This window comes from Pelodiscus sinensis, chromosome 28, assembly GCF_049634645.1.
Source record: "Pelodiscus sinensis isolate JC-2024 chromosome 28, ASM4963464v1, whole genome shotgun sequence".
NCBI classification, from domain to species: Eukaryota; Metazoa; Chordata; order Testudines; family Trionychidae; genus Pelodiscus; species Pelodiscus sinensis.
Genome location: NC_134738.1, coordinates 2,515,765 through 2,533,196, shown reverse-complemented (window position 1 = coordinate 2,533,196; position 17,432 = coordinate 2,515,765). Strand labels below are relative to the sequence as shown.

Below are 17,432 nucleotides of genomic sequence, written 5' to 3'. Positions count from 1 at the left end.
TGGAGCGTGTGGCTCCTCACCATTTGCCTGTGTCTTCAACAGAACGAGTCCCGCTTACCTCCAGTTTAATAATCTGTTTGGAAAAGCCCAGCAGCACTGTCATTTCTGCAGATATGTTAGGCCGAGCGCCTCAGGATTCCATGAATTTCAATAGGGATGAGGTGCCTAAATACCTTTGAGGGGCTGGGCCTTAGTGAATCGGGACCCTGCCCTGCCCCTCCGCACAGGAGTGACACTGCACAGGTGAATACTCGCACTGACTTCTATCTAAGGGCAGTATCAGGCCCACAGGACCTGAGTGTGTCACGACCTTTAATGTGCTCGTCCTCAACCCCCCCCCCCCCGGGGAAGAGTCTCCCCTAGTTCAGCTGGGAAACTGAGGCATGGAGGCAAGTTCCTGGGAGGGAGGAACCCAAATAGCTTGGAGGCTTTGGGATGAAGGGACTTGTCCAAAGCCGTCAGAGAGCCTGCTGCAGAGCAGGGGGCACAGCCTGGGTTGCCTTGCTCCCTCCGGACAGTGTCTGAAGGTTGGAAAACACCAAAGCACAGGAGGAGAGGAAGGTGCCCTCAGTGCAGGGCTGCAGCCCCCCCATTATGCCGTGGGGGAGGGGTCCCCATCCCGCGCTGCAGCCCCCCATTATACCCTGGGGGAGGGGTCCGCATCCCGCGCTGCAGCCCCCCCATTATATCCTGGGGGAGGGGTCCCCATCCCGCGCTGCAGCCCCCCATTATACCCTGGGGGAGGGGCCCCCATCCCGCGCTGCAGCCCCCCCATTATACCCTGGGGGAGGGGTCCCCATCCCGCGCTGCAGCCCCCCCATTATGCACTGGGGGAGGGGCCCCCATCCCGCGCTGCAGCCCCCCATTATGCCGTGGGGGAGGGGTCCCCATCCCGCGCTGCAGCCCCCCATTATGCCGTGGGGGAGGGGCCCCCATCCCGCGCTGCAGCCCCCCCATTATGCACTGGGGGAGGGGCCCCCATCCCGCGCTGCAGCCCCCCCATTATGCACTGGGGAGGGGCCCTCATCCCGCGCTGCAGCCCCCCCATTATGCACTGGGGGAGGGGCCCCCATCCCGCGCTGCAGCCCCCCATTATGCACTGGGGAGGGGCCCCCATCCCGCGCTGCAGCCCCCCCATTATGCACTGGGGAGGGGCCCCCATCCCGCGCTGCAGCCCCCCCATTATGCCCTGGGGAGGGGCCCCCATCCCGCGCTGCAGCCCCCCCATTATGCACTGGGGAGGGGCCCCCATCCCGCGCTGCAGCCCCCCCATTATGCCCTGGGGAGGGGCCCCCATCCCGCGCTGCAGCCCCCCCATTATGCCCTGGGGAGGGACCCTCATCCCGCGCTGCAGCCCCCCCATTATGCCCTGGGGAGGGGCCCCCATCCCGCGCTGCAGCCCCCCATTATACCCTGGGGGAGGGGCCCCCATCCCGCGCTGCAGCCCCCCCATTATGCCCTGGGGAGGGGCCCCCATCCCGCGCTGCAGCCCCCCCATTATGCCCTGGGGAGGGGCCCCCATCCCGCGCTGCAGCCCCCCCATTATGCCCTGGGGAGGGGCCCCCATCCCGCGCTGCAGCCCCCCCATTATGCCCTAGGGGAGGGGCCCCCATCCCGCGCTGCAGCCCCCACGAGCACACGGGGGCAGACCCCCCGGAGCTGACAGCGCGCGGCCGCGGAGCCCAGGTGCGGGGCGGGGCGGGGCGGGGCCCGCAGGTGCGGCTCCTCAGGGCGCAGCGGGCGGCGGGCTCGGCCCGGGGCTTCCAGCGGCCCCTTTGTGAGCGAGCCAGCGCCCCGGGCGAGCCAGGTAACCCCGGAACGCGCCCCTGCGGTGTCCTCTCCCGCCCGCCCCAGGTAACACCCTGGCCCCGCCTCTCATCCCCCGTCTAGCGGGGTCCTGGCTGTGCCCCCTCCGGTAACACGCCCCAGGGGCTATTACTTCACTATTGACCCTGCACTCCCGCCCTAGGGACTCTGGGCCCCCCCACTGCATGGCTGAGAGCCCCGCCCCCCAGTGCCACAGGGGGCAACGTTCCCTGGAGGGATGGCTACTGCCTCAGTGTCGGGGGCTCCCAGAGCCATTCAGTCCCCTGGTGGGAAGCACATTGTACACTCTGGGGGGTTGTGTGGCCCCCCAACACACAGCAGAGGGGTGTGATTCTGGCCCCCCCAAACACAGCAGAGGGGTGTGATTCTGGCCCCCCCAAACACAGCAGAGAGGTGTGATTCTGGCTACCCCAACACACAGCAGAGGGGTGTGATTCTGGCCCCCCCAACACACAGCAGAGGGGTGTGATTCTGGCCACCCCAACACACAGCAGGGCGGGGTGTCTGTGTTACCTGGGGGAGGTGTCTAGTGCCCTCTTCTCTGTGAGCTTCTGGAGCAGCAAGTCCCTGCCTCTCAAATAGTACAGGTGAGCAGTACCCCCCCCCCCCCCCCGTATCCACTGTGGACCCTCAGATTCCCACGTTCCACCCCAGAGGAATAGCCAGCGCTCGTAGGGGCAGTTAGTTGAGTAAGGAAAACTTCCTCCACCCGCCCTTGTGCTCCCTTTCTTGTTAGACCCGACTGGCAACAGCTTCGCTTTGAGACCCTGCAGATGGCTGAGCAAGCGTCCGAGGAAGAGGAGCAGCAGCCCCGGGTGCCTTTCTTGGTGACCCCTGCACCCGAGGTGCTGGGAGACGTCCTAAGTGAGCAGTTTGGGCCCCTCCCATTCATGGCCGCCATCACCAGGATGAAGAGGCAGCCCTCTGGGGAGTATCTTTCCACCGAGAACCTGGAGGAGGTCTTGGAGAGGAGGCAGGCAGCGAATGCCAAGGAGCGAGAGAGGGTAAGAGCGCTCGAGAACCCAGGATCTCTTGTTCTTGGTCAAAAATAAACCTGCTGCCTTTTGTCTTTAAAACTTCAGTGGGGGGCAAAGGAGCTGTTGGTGAACTGGCTGGAGACTCGGGCGCCGGACGGAAATGAGTCTGACCTTCTAAACTCTGTCTCTGTAACCTGCCAGCAGGATACCAGAACAGCTGCCACACTGGGTCAGACCAAAGGTCCATCTAGCCCAGGGTCCTGTCTGCCAACGGTGGCCAATGCCAAGTGCCCCAGAGGGAATGAACAGAACAGGGAATCAAGTGATCCCTCCCTTGTCACCCAGTCTCCGCTTCTGACAAACAGAGGCTAGAGACGTCATCCCTGCCCATCCTGGCTAGTAACCATTGATGGGCCTGTCCTCCATGAACTTATCTAGCTCTTTTTTGAAGCCTGTCTTGGCCCTCATGATATCCTCTGGCAAGGAGTTCCACAGGTTGACTCTGCATTGTGTGAAGACATACTTCCTTTTGTTTGTTTTAAACCTGCTACCTATGCATTTCATTTGGTGACCCCTAGTTCTTGTGAAATGCAAAGGTGTAAATAACTCTTCTTTCTTCACGTTTTCCATACCGGTCATGATTGTATAGACCTCTATCATATTCCTCTTCTCCCATTGTCTTTTTTGAAAAGTCCTAATCTTATTAATCTCTCCTCATATAGCAGCCATTCCATGCCCCTAATCGTTTTTATGCTTTTTTCTGAACTCTTTCCAATGCCAAGATGTCTTTTTTTTAGATGAGGTGACCACCTCTGTCTTATTCTCTATCCCTTTCTTAATGATTCCTAACATTCTGTTCGCTTTTTTGACTGCCACTGCACGTTGAGTGGATGTTTTCAGAGAACTAGCCACTAGCTTGCTCTTGAGTGGTAGCAGCTAATTTAGTCCCCATCAGTTTGTGTGTCTAGCTGGGATCATGTTTTCCAGGATCCAGTGAGCAGGGCGCCATGGTGGGAACAGGGGTGTCCTGATCCATGACTAGAGTTCTGAGGTGCAATGGGAATTTGCTATATATTTGAGAGAGTCTGTCTGTCTGTCCGTCTATTGTTTGTACATGAACTCCTAAAGGGTCAGAGCTAGGACCACCACATTTGGAGTGCAGCTTCCTCTCATCATAAACTAAAGCAAAGACGGGTTGGTTTGTGCCAGGAAAATGGGATGTGCCTTGCAATGGGCTCGTGTCTCAGAAAAGAGACAGAGTCACTAGACAGGGAAAGGGGGCTGGCTGGGGACACCTCCCCTCCCCCCCCCCCCCCCCCCAGTCTGGGACTGCTCCAGCCTTGTACCTCTCACCCCTCTGGTGCATTTAGGGAGGGTGGAGGGGGCTAAAGCTCCCTCCCCCCAAATTCATATGGGAACATTGAACATTTGTCAGGGAGCAAGGGGGAAAGTGCACAGTTTGCTGCATTCCCCACTCCGGATGGGGAGCACAGGGGGCAGATGAACCTGGACTCTTCCCTGGCTGTTTCCCTTGGAGCTGCAGCAGGCAGGGAGAGGTGCTTCTACCTGGCTCCAAGCTATTAAGAGAGGGCTGGGGTTGTCTGCCCTCCATGGGGCAGCCTGCACACTGACCCTCCTCCCCACTCCCACCCCCACCCCAGAGCAGTGCTTAAAATGAAGCAATGTGTTTGCATTTTATTTAAAAAAATGAGTTAAGGACCCAAGCAATGCCGGGTAAATCTGCTCGTGAACAGAATTTTGCCTTCAATGAGATTTGCAGCCATCTCTTGGGTGGGGATGTGAAATTCTCCCCACGGTCTGGGTTTCAGACTCATAGACTTTAAGGTCAGAAGGGACCATTATGATCATCTAGTCTGACCCCCTGCACAGTGCAGGCCACAGAATCTCACCCACCCCTCCTAGAATAATCCTCCCACCTATATCTCAGATATTGAAGCCCTCAAATAGTTTGAAGACCCCAAGATGCAGAGAATCCTCCAGCTGAGATCTGTACCCCATGCTACAGAGGAAGGCAAAAAACCTCCAGGGTCTCTGCCAGATACCCCAGATCACAGGAGGTTTCAGTGCCAAACTGTCAGTTCTGGCTCAGGGTGCAATTAATTATTAGCTCCCAGCTTATCCTTGGCTCCGAAGGATATCGCTAAATTATTATTCCATGCTTCTTGTGAGGTGGTGCCATGGGACACTCTTCAGTCTAAAGAACGTAGAATCTGAGTGACGTTTTTTTACCACACCTGGAATGACTTTTTATCCCCAGCCGATGCCATTCAGAACTCCCCCATGTGGCTTTCTTCAAATTACTCCAATTGGACGCTCCAATTACACCAATGTTCCAGTAGCCGCTCCATGCCCAGAGCTATTCCTCACCCAGTCCTTGCTCTGCACCTTCAAAGGGAGCTCAGCAAAGGAGGCCCTTTGTCGTACGCCAGCTGGCTTGGAGAAGAAGTCAAAGTTCAGCAATAGATTTGCTTTCAGTGCTTGTGAAAGTGACTCGTATCAGCAAGCGATGAGCGTGCCCTGTGGATTCTAGATAACCTATCCAAATAGAGCACGTGCCAGACATATTTGCAAGCACAGTTGTTGCTGCAAAAAGCTTTTCTGACAGTCCTAGGGGTACATGCAGCACCAGAGATTCCGTCTGGCCTCATGATGTACTCCATCACAATTCACTCGCCATGAATCGTTTTTCTGGTCTCCGTGCAAAGTACTAGATGCAACAAAAAGGCCAAATAGTTCTGAACAAACACGGAAGAAATTCAGAATTCACAGTGGCTCTGTAACTGAGGAGAGAGAAGTAAAAGGTTGTAGAGTGCAAATGCAAAATGCTTATGGCAGGTGGGTTTTGAATAATGATCTCCTAATGAAAGTGCCTCCTGGCAAAATTCTGTCAAACAGCTGGCTGGTTAGAGCAGAGTAAATGTGACTTGCAGTAGGTTATTTTCAAACTCTATCGCATTACTTACACAACTTGGTCAAATATGCCAAAGGTCCTTGCTCTCCATTGGGATCAGACCATGCACATGTTTCTGCATCACAAGTTACTTGCTTGTCTTTTTAAAGTTGTCTCTAGCATTGTGGCCTAGAGCTGAGTAAATGCTAAACTGATTTAAGAACCTAAGACTTATTTTCTAAAGGGAGTTAGGCATGTAGGCCTAAATCCCATTGACTATTAATGGGATTCTGGCTCCTAAGCATCTAAATCCCTTTGAAATCGAGACTGAGGCTCCTAAATAGGTTTAGCACTAAAATGCTGAGCTCAGCAACACCTAGGCATCTTTTAAAAATCTGGGCCTAACTGTGAGTGAGAGCCCTGGGGGACACTGGCCATGTGCCCCCCCCCCCCCCCCCAGGGAAGGGTCAGCACAGCCTTCTCCCTCCCTGCCCTTGCTTTGCCCCAGCCCTGCCTCGTCCCCCAGAGGAGACTAACAAGGCTGGAGAGCCAGCACTGGCAGTAAGAGCCTTTCCCCCTGCACCTAACCTGAACCATGTTATAGTTTGGGCCTTTCCACCATCCCCTGGCAGAGAGTTCCACAGGTTGACAATGAAGAAATAATTTGTTTTGCATGTTTTAAATCTGCTGCCTGTAAATTGAACTGGGTGACCTTCTTGTGGTGTTCTTGTGTTTTGTGCTCAAATAACCCCTTCAGATGGCTACAAGCCAGCTCTCTCCGTGTTGGACACTATAGGAATTGATTTATTAAACAGCATCTAATCTTTTAATAAAAAGCAACCAAGTATTCTTACTGTGCCCTGGTAACGCATCTGTCCATTTTAAAATGAGCTGCATTTTAAATGAGTGCTACCAGACTAATAGTTGTATTTAAAAGTTTCCCTTTTCACCACAGGGTGGAGTTCTGCCTCTGAGTTTGGTTTAATTTGCTCTTCAATATCTTTGACAGATAAAAAACTTGAACAGTGGCTTTTCAAAGCTGAAGACTATTGTGCCCTTGATCCCCAAGGACCGGAAACCCAGTAAGGTTGACACGCTTAAAGCAGCCACTGAATATATACGCCTGCTTCACTTGATTTTGGAAGAAACCGGCGGTTTTGAGGTACACACGAACTTTCCTGTCTATGTAATACATCTGTGATTCACTCATGGGCTGTGTCTAGACTGGCAAGTTTTTCCGCAAAAGCAGCTGCTTTTGTGGAAAAACTTGCCAGCTGTCTACACTGGCCGCTTGAATTTCCACAAGAACACTGACTTCCTACTGTCTGAAATCAGTGCTTCTTGCGGAAATACTATGCTGCTCCCATTCGGGCAAAAGTCCTTTTGCGCAAAAGGGCCAGTGTAGACAGCTCAGATTTGTTTTATGCAAAAAAGCCCCAATCGCGAAAATGGCGATCGGGGCTTTTTTGCGCAAAAGCGCGTCTAGATTGGCCATGGACGCTTTTCCGCAAAAAGTGCTTTTGCAGAAAAGCGTCCGTGCTAATCTAGACGCGCTTTTCCGCAAATGCTTTTAACGGAAAACTTTTCTGTTAAAAGCATTTGCGGAAAATCCTGCCAGTCTAGACGTAGCCATGGGGTCTTGGTACCAGCATGTATGTGAAAGCAACTTAATGATAACTCTTAAAATCATCACTAACATCCCCCACTTAATTACCCTTATTAACAGGAATTAGGTATGGGTGGGGGGAAGGGAAAGTAAATGTTAAAGTAATTTTTATAAAACTTTCTCACACTTTACTTTACCTCTCCCCCCACTTTCAGTTTAACTTTATCCAGTGGCAAAGAAAGAAGAGGGGGAATTCTAGCATCTGAATTTTCACGTTTTCCCCCCCCCCCCCCCCCCCAAACCTTGAAGGGAAAACTTTTGATTTGAAATTAAAACTTTCTATTTTAAAAAAACAAAACAAATATATTTTCCTTCAAGATTCTCTTCTCCCAGGAAGAGGAAAGTGGAGGGGTTCCCATTCCCCCCCCCCCCCCCCCCCCCCCCCCCCCCCACCGACTGTAGTCCTTCAATCATCCAGCCCTCTGCACAAGATTTAAAAGTTCCAGTCTGGCTGGCTCTGAAAATATTTCTCTGGAGGTTTATGGATGTGAACGAGCCAGGTGAGGGTTTATGAGAGGAAGCCTGCTGGAATTGGGCCGCTGGTATGTGTGTTGCTTTGCAGCCTTTTGTAGTCAGCTGCAAGTCCCTTTGAAGGAAGTTGTAAAACTGAGTAGAAAGGGGTTTAAGGTGGCCTCATTTCTATACCTGGGGTCTGGAAGCAGGGCTACTTTGAAGCTTGTGGGGGGGGGGGGGGTGTCTACTTTCGGTTCCATGATCTTGCTCCCTCCTCTCTCCTGACCGCCTGGTAACTGAGCTGTACAAACATCGACTCCTTTATGCCCTGTTTGCCCCTGGGCTGGCCTTGGAGTCCTTCCTGGCTCCTGTGTAGCAGCTGCCCCCTTCTTCCTTAAGGAGGCCAGTTGTATTGGTTTCTCTCTGTAATGGCTTACTGCAGTGAATTGATGGGGAGGGCGGTACCTAAGCTGTACCCCCTTCTGTTGCTTCTAGAAACTGGAAGACCCCATGGATCAGGAGTCAGCCAGCAGCGTCTCCAGGCCAGTCTCCCTAGAGGAAGGCCTTGTGGGAAATGCCCCACTGCCCAGCAACGGCTGTTGCGTCAGGACAGAAAGCGACATGAGTGTAGGCTGGACAAGCAATGCCGTGGAGACCCCTGTGTACATGTGGGGCCGGAGCATCCTTCCTGCTTATTTGGGGATTGTGCAAATCCAGAAAGATGGCAGACTGGTAAGAACCGAATGTCTGAGTGCTACAGAAGTGAGGGGAGGGGCGCTCCATTTGCTCTACTTACCCCAGGCTCCACCCCTGCTGTGCACCCATCCCCATTCCTCTCCCGCCTGTCCAGCACCCTGGCACATCACGGAATAGTTGATCCACATGGCTCAGGAGGGGCTGGAAGAGCTGCCAGGTGTCTGGTTTTCCACCAGAACGCCCAGTCAAAAAGGAATCCAGAGCCACTGACCGGGCCGGTAAAAGTCCAGCTGACTGTGCAACAGGGCAAAGGTAGGCTCCCTGTCTACCTCCCCTGGCTTCACGCAGCTCCCTGAAGTGGCCGGCATGTCCTTGCAGCCTTTAGCCGGAGGGGAGATCAGGGAAGTTCTGCATACTGCCCCGCCCCCCTCACCAGCTCCACAGCTCCCATTGGCCAGGAGCCATGGCCAATGGGAGCTGCCTAGGGCCAGACACGTCCGGGAGCCATGTGGAGGCAGGGAGCCTGTGTCCGCTGTGTTGCACCGCCAACTGGGGGAGCCACCTGAGGTAAGCGCTGCCCACCTGGAGCCTGCGCTTCAACCCCCCTTCTGCACCATTGCCCTGCCCAAAGCCTGCTCCTAGACCCTGCACCTGCACCACACCCCCTTGCCCAGTGCAATGTGCGTGAGGGTCGGGGAGGGAGGGAGGGAGCAGGGCCTCGAGGAAGGGGAGGGTGCAGGTATTTTGGTTTGCTGTGATGAGAAGGTTGGCAACACTACGCGCTGAGGGGGTGGAGTTGATCAGTGGGCGCTGCAGGTGGGAGTCGGGGGAGGGGGGCGGAGAGGGACTTGTCTGCCAGTGGGTACTAAGAACCTGGTAAGTTCTCTCTGTGGGTGCCCAGCGCTGGCCTGAGCCAGGGACCTGTAGAATCCTAACCGGCCTGCTGGGCGATTGCTCTCCTGGTGGGCCCCTGCCATGGCTGGGCTCCACAAAGGTGCTTGAACGGCAAGGAAACGGGGTGGCTTTCTCCATGAAATGTTCTGACTTTGCCTGTGGGTCCAGGCTAGCCTGAGTCTGTTGCCCTCCAGGGCATGTTGCAAAGTCCACCCCTTCCCAGAGGCGTGGGGGAAGGTTGGGTTTGGGTGGGAGGGGGGTGCCCTTGTTGAATTGAACTGCCCTGGCTGGCTTTCTATGGACTGAGTGTTTTCACTTTGGCAGTTTGGTACATTTTATGAGTTCCTGTGGCTCGGATTTCAGACTGTGGAGTGCTCTTTTTAGCACAGGTGCAGGAAGGAGGTGGGAGGTGCTGCAGCATTTCCAGGATTTGGGCGACCTGCTGCCCAGGGTTCCAGCCGCCAGCCCCGCTGTGCCCCCCCCCCCCCAGGGTCTCTGCTTCTGCCCCAGGTCCCACTTGGCTGCTGTCCCTGTGTGCAGGGTCTTGGTCGCTGGCCCTGGGTGCTGCTCAGCTGCTGGCCCCACCACTGGGTCCCATATGTGGGGTCCTGCCAGGTCTGGGGTCCTGTCCACTGGCCCTACATGCAGGGTCCTGCCCAGCTGCTAGCCCCAGCCCTAGCTCTAAAGGGAGGGGGGGGGACAGACAGAGGTAAGAGGGCCCCCTCCAAAAACGTGTTCCTGCGGCACTGCTTGGTAGGCATCCCCATCTAAAAAGTGAAACCAATGTTATGAACTCGTTTCTAAGTGGGTTCGTTTGCCCCCGCTAGCGGTGCAGGGCGTGTGTGTTTTCCCCATTACTAACCAACTGGCGGCTTGGTCATTCTGGAAATCCAGCTGTTCCACGAAGCGCGCTTGCTTAGAGCATGCTCCTTTGTTTAGCATCAGGCTTAGCTGCTCCCTGCAAAGAGCCTTGGTGTGTTGAGTTTGCCTTGCAAGAAGAGATCCTCCCCCACCTTACCCCCGGTCCTGTAATCATCAGACTACCAGAGGGAGGGCACTGCGAATTGGCCATGCCTAGAAGAGCACTGCAAAGCTAGTTTCTGATCATGTCATTTAGAGTTGTACAAAGTCGACAGTTCACACAAACAAGTACCTGGCCACAGGCAACCGCGTTTTCTCTCAAGCTGTAACAGGCGCATGGGAGGAAGCTTCCGATATTGATTCCGATACTACTTGCAGCTCTTAGCTAAGGCTTTAATAACGTCCTTCATTCACAAAGGAGTGTGACTAAGCGCAAACCCTCTCGCTCTTGGGGTTTGGGTAGGGCTCAGGTCCGGTGGGCTTGTTCACAATTGTCCTTCAGCATTTATTTTCAAGTTTGATGGACTCCAATCCCCGGAAGCAACTTAGTGAATATCCATGAATAAAGTACCTGACTTTTTTCTTCCTTTAAAGGTGTATCAAACAAATCAGTAAGTTGGCAAGCTCCCCTGACCAGTCTGAAGTAAGTTGTCTGTTATCTAATACCCGGGTGCAGGGCATGTTTAGTTTATTTACGTTCCGATTACAGTGCAATGAACAATGACGGGTTCCCTAGAGAGGGGGTGGAATTTCCATCCCTAGGGATTTCCAAGTCCTGGCTTGACAAAGCCCTGGCTGGGATGATTGAGTTGGGGTTGGTCCTGTTTTGGGCAGGGGGCTGGACTCGATGACCTCCTGAGGTCTCTGCCAGCCCTAGGATTCTGTGATTCTACGCATCCTGCAGTAGTCGGAGGGAAAGCACAGGGGAGCTGATCTCCATAGTGATGGAGGCTCTGGACCATATTCTGGAGTGATGCTGATTTATGCAGGCTGAGGACTGGGCCTGATGTGTGGCTACAGGAAAGATGAAACCTAAGGCCAGGCCTATACTAGACCCAGAAGGTTGGGTTAAAGTACGCAGCCTCAGCTATGTAAAATACGTAGCTGGAGTCGGCTTACCTTAAGTTGAGCTTGGTGCCATCTTCATAGTGGGAGCCCAACTGGAACAAACACTTCCATTGGCTTCCCTTACCATTCACAACTGCCAGGAGTACCAGCACCAACCGGAGCCATCTTCAGCATTCGATTTAGCGGGTCTGAACTAGACCTGCTAAATCAAATGCCAGAAGTTTGATTTCCAGCATAGCATGTGGAGATGTGGCCTAAGGTATTTCCTCTGCCACGTGTGAGCATCTCTCACTTCTCTCATATCTTTGCCATTATTGCGGGTGAAAACCAAAGGGTGGCGTGATGGTGGGGAGGTGACAAGGAATGAGTCCCATGATAAATCTACCTAGGTAAGGCTCTGAGGGGATCAGTTCTGCAATTTCTTGTTTGGCCTGCTTCTTCTGACACATCCGGGAGGGCCATGGTTGGAGACGGGATGCTGGACCAGGTGGCACTCTCAAGAGGTTGGCTGGCTGGTGCTTGCTCATCTACTCAGGGTCTAACTGATCCCCGTAAGTGGGGCGGGAAGGAATTCCCTGTGCCGACCATGGCCAATGCCTGGTGCCCCAGACCTGACCCTTTGCTCGATGGACCTGTGGTCTGACCCCGTCTGGCCGCTCTTCTGTTCTTAGGACTGTGATCTTGGGATGGCTTTTCTCTTCCTCTGCAATATGACAGGTGCCTCACCAAGATGATCTGGGTTTCTCACCTAAATGCTTCAGGGGCATCAGGTTCCTCCAAATCTTGGCCTATGTCACAGCAGTTTAGTTTCCAGGGAGCTGTGATTTTTCTTCATCTCCCTTTGGCAGGGGGGCCGATAGACTTGCCGGGACCCTGGGCAAAGTGGAGGAGGGCCTGGCTCTGTGGTCCTGGAAGGGGAGGGTCTGGGGGCAACCAGCCCTCAGAGCCACCTGGAGCACCAGCGCTCCAGTGGTGATGTAAAGGGCCCCGGGCTCTAGCCGTAAACGCGTACTCTTGGCGAGAATTGCCACTAGAATTTTTTGGTTTTTGTTTCAGGGTAACTTTGCTTCCTAAAACTGCTCCCAAGTTACAGTCTCTTAACCACATTGTCTTTCAGGTGTCAAACACGATGGACACGCGCATGATCTTCTTTTCAAGTGAGATATAGTGAAAAATTGAGTTTCCCTGGATGGATTTTTCTTTATAAAAACTTTAATTTAAAAAATAATCAATAAACCACCAGAAGCGGAGTGTTCTTTCCAGTTTGCAGCTGCATCTTAGCCCAAAGTTTGTTTTGTGGAGTAAGCCCCAGGGACTTTCTGACACAGGGTTTTGTTGGGAAACTCAGATTTATTGAAATACAAAACGTTTTGTGGAAACGAACAGTTTTGAGAGAACTTTCCCTGTGAGCGAAGGGGGGCAGGGATACTAATCGACACACCTGTCCTACGGTGTTTGAAGCAGGGAGAGAGGTGTGTACTAACCACTAAGCTATTGGCCAGTCTAGGGTTGCTCTTTTTTTAAAGATTTTATTTTTGTTCCAGTGGGAAGCAAAAACAAACTTTGAGATCTCCGTTGGTCACAAAAGGATTTTTTTTTTCCAGCCAGCCTTTGGAATAAAAGGGATGAATGGAACATTTAATTATTCCGGTGTAGGCCGTTAATATAGGAATCAAATGGACTTGTTCTTAAAAACCTCCTCCTTTATATAAAGTTAGCTCCTGTCCTCTGAATTCCTTTTATCTTTAAACAGAGATGTAATTGCCAAGTAGCATTTAAACCCAAACTTTGCATGCGGGAGTTCTGAGATCCCAGCTCTTAAAACACCTGGGTGTGTCTTTTCAGAAGAGAGGAGCTTATTGATTTCAGATCCAACAGGCTGGCCACCTGTCCTACAGATCACCCCGAAGCATGCCAAGCTGAGGCATGCTCTCCACAGAGCCCAGGCCAGGTGTGTAATGGTGTATCCTGCCTGTCTCGACATGGCAAGGGCAGAGCTCCGTTGTACGGGGCCAATAGCTGGCTGACTGCTGGAGTGGTCTGGTACATGAAGGAGAGGACAAGGGGACCTTTGGCATCTTTGTTCTAACCCTGTCTGGTGCTGCCTTTCTGCAGCTTTGGGCCGAGGAGGGCGCTAGTTAAAACTCCAGTGCCACATCTGTAAAATGTGGCTAGTCCTCCGGGGCGGAGGCCCAATGGGCGTCTTACGCCTTCAAAAGGGTTTTGGCAGATCTGGAGGGTTATTGTATGGACAGGGAGTAAGGGGTCTGAGTGACTTGTACTGCGGGGCCACCGCGAGGCCTGATAGGCCAAGGTCCCGCAGGGCTAGGTCCTGTGGATAGTCTCGCAGCCTAGGCCCCAAAGAGCCAAGGAGTCTCCCGGTGCATATGGGCCTGGCTCTGCTTGTACGGAAGTCGTGGGAGCTCTGCCTTTGACATCCAGGGGAGCAGGTTAAAGCCAAACCCGAGTGCTTGGAAAATCCCGTCCTCCCACAGTCTAGTGCAGGGTGGGTAGTAACTTTCGCAGGGGGGCCACTTAATGAATTTTGATATGTGCTATGCGCTGGCTCCACATTCCCCTCCCTCCCAGAAGGGGTGGGGCTTGGGGGGAAGGGGCGGGGCTATGGACAAGCCTCCCCCCCCCCCGAGTTGCCTGGGACTTCGTATTAAAAACACAGCAAAAGGCTCATGGCTCCCATTTCTGGCAGCTGCCTGGGGTTACTGAGGCTATTTCAAGGGCTCGTGGAAATTCGATGGCAGGATATAAATAGAAAGTGGCCGGGTGCAGTCCGTGGGCCGGATCCAGCCCCCAGGCCACATCTTGCCCAGCTCGGCTCTAGTGGGTGGATGGGGGGCTCAGCAGCCTCAGGCTCCTGGAGTTTGAAGCGTTGTCCGCAAGAAACAGTTACGCAGCCACCGCAGCAGAAGCCTAGCTCAGAGTTGCTGGGCACAAGCCTGCCGGAGGGCGGCGCTCAGGGTGCCGTCTATACTGGCTCTAGTTCAAACAGAGCCCGCGCGGGTCCGTGTGCACGTACGGGGGGTCTGCCCGGCTAGCTTGGCGTGTGGACTTTGTCTCTGCGTCGCGGCAGGCTGAGCTAGGCGAAGGCAAGTGAACAGAACTTCAGCGAAACTGTAGAGACGCCTCCCGCCCCCGGTAAATTCCTGGAGCCCCCTAGCAAAGTGCCTTTCCCTAGAGTCCCTTTCCTCACCAAGCGTTTTGTCACCAGAAGCTGCTGGGTAAGGCTCTGCCGAGGAGAACTTGCCTGGCTGCGAGATCGTGAGCTTTGTGTTGACTGACTTAAGCTGTCTTGCGCAGGGACAAGGCCTCCTCCCTCCTCGTGCAGCCCCCGGCAAGCCGGCCGGGCGTTTGTCACTGCAGCGTCTGCGAGGCTGGAGCTTGCCAGCTTTGGGCAGCACACGGGAACACTGCTGAGGTTTAGGAGGGGTGTGAGGGACAGTCCTGGTTGAGTAGAATGAGGAGGAAAACTGATTTGACTGGTGAGGGGAAGGATGGTCGTGGTAAGACAGAGCAGCTGCTACAGGGCTCAGTTAATAAAGAATTAAAGGAGGGTAATTAATGCCAATTAACATGGGTTTCTAGAAAATCCTTTTTTTGATGAGCTTCCAAGTTCAGCTGCTGAAGGTAATAGAGTTATGTACTACCTGAGTTTCTGTAAGGCAAGGTAGTACATTGGACCTGGTTCTGCAAAATGTTTTCCTTTCTATATATTAAAGAAAACGTTTCCTATGGGACCACAGAGTGAGGTCGTGCATCACTCTGCGTCCCACAGCCCCTCTCGCCACCCCACCCCCCATGCTTGGGGGAACTGCGAGCCACGCAGACCGCAGCCTACCCCGCCCCCATTGCTCGGGGGCAGCGGAGGGTTGGGCCTGGCTGCGCCCAGCTTCGACCCGGCCCAACCACCCTGTGGCCAGGGGGAGACGGGCCAGGCAGGCCTCTGGCTGCACCCCAGTCTGGGGGGAGTAGGGTTGGTGGGGGAGAGAGAAGGGGTACAGCGGCGGGGGGAGGAGAAAGGGGAGTTTGGGTGAGGGCAGCGAGCAAGGACACAGCCCCCTGGTATTTTGTTTTTAATTTAAATCTAGACTATGAAATGGGGTCGGTGCACATTACCCACTGGCAGAAAGGCCTCTCTGTACTTGCTAATGACAAGCCAGCTCTGAGCAGTTGTGTTTCTAGTGGGGTCTCATGGTTCGTAGCTTTATGCTCTTTAATGTTTTTAGCTCTGTCCTGAATGATACGGGGTCCCTTCTGGCTTTGAAATCTATGGTGGGGCACTAAGCAGGGAGACATGAGTTCAAGTCCTCCCTCTGCCACAGACTACACATGGGACTTTGGGCTGTCACTTAGCCTCTCTGTGCCGCTGTCTCCTATCTGTACAATGGGGATAATAGCACTGCCCTTCCTCCCAGGAGTGCTGAGGGAAAACCACAGTGAAGAATGGGCAGTGATCAGATACTATGGGTGAGTGGGAGCATGCAAGTTCCTTAGCTCCAACGGAGAAGCACCATCTACACACATGCTCTGCTGGCCTGAATTCCCCTGTACAGACTCTCAATATGGACAAAATGGCCAGCCGGTCTAGGGAGCATGGAAATAGAAGTGGCTGGTTTAAAACCTGAGTGCCACGTCCCTGGGGAAGGCGTACACAGAGCACCAGAGGTAAAAGGCACTGCCAGGCACAGTCCCTAACCATCTGCACTGTGCCAGACGGGCAGCCCAAATCTTAGCTTTAAATGCTGGATCTGAACTCGCTTGTCTCACACCATTGCTTGGGGGAGAGTCAGGGTTAAACTCCGTCTCTCTTAGGGCTTTCTACTCCTACCTGTCCCCATAGTATCTGTGCACTGGCTCTGAGTGCCTGTAGCCTGGCACAGGTCACGGATCCTTCCAAGCCCTCACGCCTGCTCTCAGGGGCATGTGGCCACGCCTCTTCTGCACCAGCCCGAGCTGGTTAACTCCTAAGCAGCAATGCGCGCCCTTGGAGCAGGGGTCATAACGTTCTCTACGACCTCCCAGCCCAGTGCAGTCGGCTCCCAGCCAGCGTGCACCATGGAGCCACGGCTAACTGAGGGTGCATCTCCACAGCACCGGAATTTCGAGATAACCATGCGAGCGTCTACACGGCCATTCCGTTATTTTGAAATAACAGCTGTCTTATTCTGAAATCGGGAAGCCTCATTCTATGAGGAATAACACCTATTCTAAAATAGCTATTTCGAAATATGGCACGTGTAGATGCGCCACTGCAGCTATTTCCGAATAGCCCCTCCCCAGGGCTTCCTGGGGCTCTAAATCGAGATCGCACGTCTACGTTAGGGAACCTGGCCTCGGACTCATTTTGAGGCTTCCTTGCAGTGTAGACGTGCTATGTCGAAATAAGCTATTTCAGAATAACTATTCCCGAATACCTAATTTTGAAATAAGCGTGCACTGCAGACATAGCCACAGAAACATCCAGTGTGGGTCAGCAGCCACTTTGTGAAGGTTGCCTCAAGGAAAAGTCCTTACTGCAAGAACTGGTCCCTGACTGTCCCACAGAGATGGGACAGGCCCAGAGGGCTTCTAAAAACACGTCTGTGTCTTGATCTTTGATATTGAAAACATCAGCTGGCTGAAAAAATGGAGGGGGCTGTAAATAAGAGAGGAAGTGCTAATGTGAAACCTCGTGGTATAGGATAAATAGAATAATTCTCACCCGCCCAGCACCTTCTTGCCGCTGGTGCAGGCTTGTTCCAGAAGCTGATATTCCTACTCCTCTGACTATGGGCGTTGCATTGTGTCCCTTGGGAGACTTCTCCACCATCCACCTCCCACGCTCAGGGAGAGGCCGATGGCTTTTTCCAACACCAAAATAAAAAAGCCGCTAGACAAAACTCCTGGCTCTCCACAGCTTTGGTTAATTTGCAGTGGAGGGATTAATTGGTGGGCTGCATCTATATAAAAACATGGTCATAAAAATGTCTCGTTGCATCATGTTTTCCACACTGCAGCAAGGGAGAGCTGGTCCGGGGATTGCAGTTCCTGCTGTGGGGGACATGGGCCACTAGAGGGTGCCCGG

At 53.6% G+C, this 17,432-nt stretch overlaps 1 protein-coding gene across 3 annotated transcripts; it reads left to right on the top strand.

Annotated features, from left to right (window-relative positions):
* The first annotated feature begins 1,664 nt into the window (after positions 1–1,664).
* On the top strand, positions 1,665–12,679 carry FIGLA (folliculogenesis specific bHLH transcription factor). Of its 3 annotated transcripts, none has more exons than XM_075910761.1 (6): positions 1,665–1,807; positions 2,564–2,831; positions 6,725–6,877; positions 8,330–8,566; positions 10,880–10,928; positions 12,471–12,678. In XM_075910761.1, the coding sequence occupies exons 2-5, from the start codon at positions 2,601–2,603 to the stop codon at positions 10,898–10,900; spliced, it is 642 nt and encodes a 213-aa protein (XP_075766876.1). In that variant the 5' UTR covers positions 1,665–1,807; positions 2,564–2,600; the 3' UTR covers positions 10,901–10,928; positions 12,471–12,678. The 3 variants fall into 3 exon arrangements, with proteins under 3 accessions (XP_075766876.1, XP_075766877.1, XP_075766878.1); XM_075910762.1 differs by having other exon boundaries at positions 1,690–1,854; positions 12,471–12,679; XM_075910763.1 differs by lacking the exon at positions 1,665–1,807 and adding an exon at positions 2,272–2,414 and having other exon boundaries at positions 12,471–12,679.
* The last annotated feature ends 4,753 nt before the right edge of the window (positions 12,680–17,432 follow it).

Coding starts and splice junctions, on each gene's coding strand:
- FIGLA (XM_075910762.1), top strand. CDS start 2,601: ATGGCTGAGCAAGCGTCCGAGGAAGAGGAGCAGCAGCCCCGGGTGCCT. Junction 2,832..6,724: donor ATGCCAAGGAGCGAGAGAGG/GTAAGAGCGCTC, acceptor TATCTTTGACAG/ATAAAAAACTTGAACAGTGG. Junction 8,567..10,879: donor TCCAGAAAGATGGCAGACTG/GTAAGAACCGAA, acceptor CTTCCTTTAAAG/GTGTATCAAACAAATCAGTA.